Here is a 1,700-nt window from a genome sequence, read left to right as displayed (position 1 = left end):
CCTAAAATGAATAGGATGCTTAGAAAAGACATAACATAAGTCAAATCTCAAAACATATAGGGCTTGTATGCAGACTCACTTTTGTGATACTTGTCATAATTTTTATTAATCAAAACAAATATTATGTTTTTCTTACTTTCAAAAATCAAATGGTTGATGAAAAATTGGTTTTAACAATATAAAACATGTGAAACTAGTTACAGAGTACAATGAACTGAAATTGTTTACAATATTTTCATTACCTATCAATTCAAAATTGACCATTAAATAAATTTTGTTTTTTAAATTTTGTTTATTTACTTACAAGTTATTTCTTTCTACAATTTAAAAATACAAAAGCAAGATTTATTAAAACTATGCCAATTTTTAAAACTTTTCCCCTTAATAGGTTTCTCAACAAAGCAACCATAAGAACACAAGATAAATTTTCCTTATATGGGAATATAAACCAATGTGGACCAAGTTAAAAATTGCACCAAGTTTTTCATCCAAAGGGAATTGTGGTTAAGCATTTTAGAATTGGAGATGATTTGATAGTACTAAGGATATCAATAGCTCTATTTTTGCTCTTAACCATGGCTGATTTGAGTGATTAGATGTTTGGTTATATGGATTTTTTGTAGATAATAAGTATGGAATTTTGGAGTCTAAAGGAAATAAATGGAAGGCTTTGTGGCCTAGTGATGGAAAACTAGGTCTTTGGATGAAGGTTGTCTCTAGAATGGGGCCCCTCTATACTTTGATTGCAAGGGAGGAAAAGATTTTCAGAAAAGATGTTGATAAGAAATTTGGGTTTAAACACATTGAGCTTACCATTCCTCTGATGTTTAATAACTGTAGGACTATTTTCAATTCCTTGGATGAGATTCAGGCAAGAGATTTGTACTGGGAAGTTATATTTAAGAGGGAAGATAAAACTGAGGAAGCAAAGGCTCTTTTGTTGAAGTCCTCTATTTTCAATCCATTTATTGGAGAGCCTCATTTGGTTGTGGCTCAAATTTATCTATCTGCAAAGAAATATGTGGAAGTAGAGGAGGAGGATAAGATGGGCTTGAAGCTACTTTTGGAATGGGGAACAAATTGGGACAAAAGAGCAAGTTGGGAAGCTTGGATTTCTTGGGGTAGAGTTATGCTTGACAAGGCCAAGAAAAAGACATTGCCTAAAACTTCTTGGGGAATTATTAACTTGGGATTTGTGAATGAAGTTTGAGCTCAAACTTCCCAAGGTCTTTAGCTCTAGAGTATGTACATAGTCAAAGTACTAAGTAAGAGAGGGAAAATATCTAAAAGTCCATCTCTGGCTTTGACAATTTTTGAGACTCAAATTTTCTTCCCTTGCTAGAGCAAGTATCCTTCTAGGAGTACCCAACACTATGTGTGGACACTCATTTTTTATCAATGCTTTATGGAATTTAATATTTACCCTTCCATAGGATACAACCACATTTAAGTCTGTTAAATAAGTGATAAATCTCTCAAATTCATGGCATATCTACAATATAAAATAGAACTGGTAAGAAACAATTATTAATGGGGATCCTTATACAAAATTTTAGATGGTGTCATGTCCTTATAAAAACCTTCTAACTTGCCAAAAAAATGGGGATCCAATGGATTTTTGGGGGAATGCCATCTAGCAAAAATTGTATTAGAATCCCAATGAAACCAAAAGCAACAAGTACATCTCTAACATATAGTTG

At 32.4% G+C, this 1,700-nt stretch overlaps 1 protein-coding gene across 1 annotated transcript; it reads left to right on the top strand.

The window, feature by feature from the left end:
- The first annotated feature begins 721 nt into the window (after positions 1–721).
- On the top strand, positions 722–1,210 carry LOC149570349 (uncharacterized). Its single transcript, XM_089817150.1, has one exon. It carries the CDS (start codon positions 722–724, stop codon positions 1,208–1,210), a length of 489 nt encoding a protein of 162 aa, XP_089673276.1.
- Positions 1,211–1,700: the final 490 nt, after the last annotated feature.

The sequence above is a fragment of the Cupressus sempervirens genome, chromosome 3, assembly GCF_028749045.1.
Source record: "Cupressus sempervirens isolate cs-2001-9-10 chromosome 3, ASM2874904v1, whole genome shotgun sequence".
NCBI classification, from domain to species: Eukaryota; Viridiplantae; Streptophyta; class Pinopsida; order Cupressales; family Cupressaceae; genus Cupressus; species Cupressus sempervirens.
Note: the sequence above shows the minus strand (reverse complement) of the source record. Positions and strands in the feature narration are given on the sequence as shown.

Bases quoted from the DNA above. Each gene is read 5' to 3' on its own strand.
- LOC149570349 (XM_089817150.1), top strand. From the start codon at position 722: ATGGGGCCCCTCTATACTTTGATTGCAAGGGAGGAAAAGATTTTCAGA.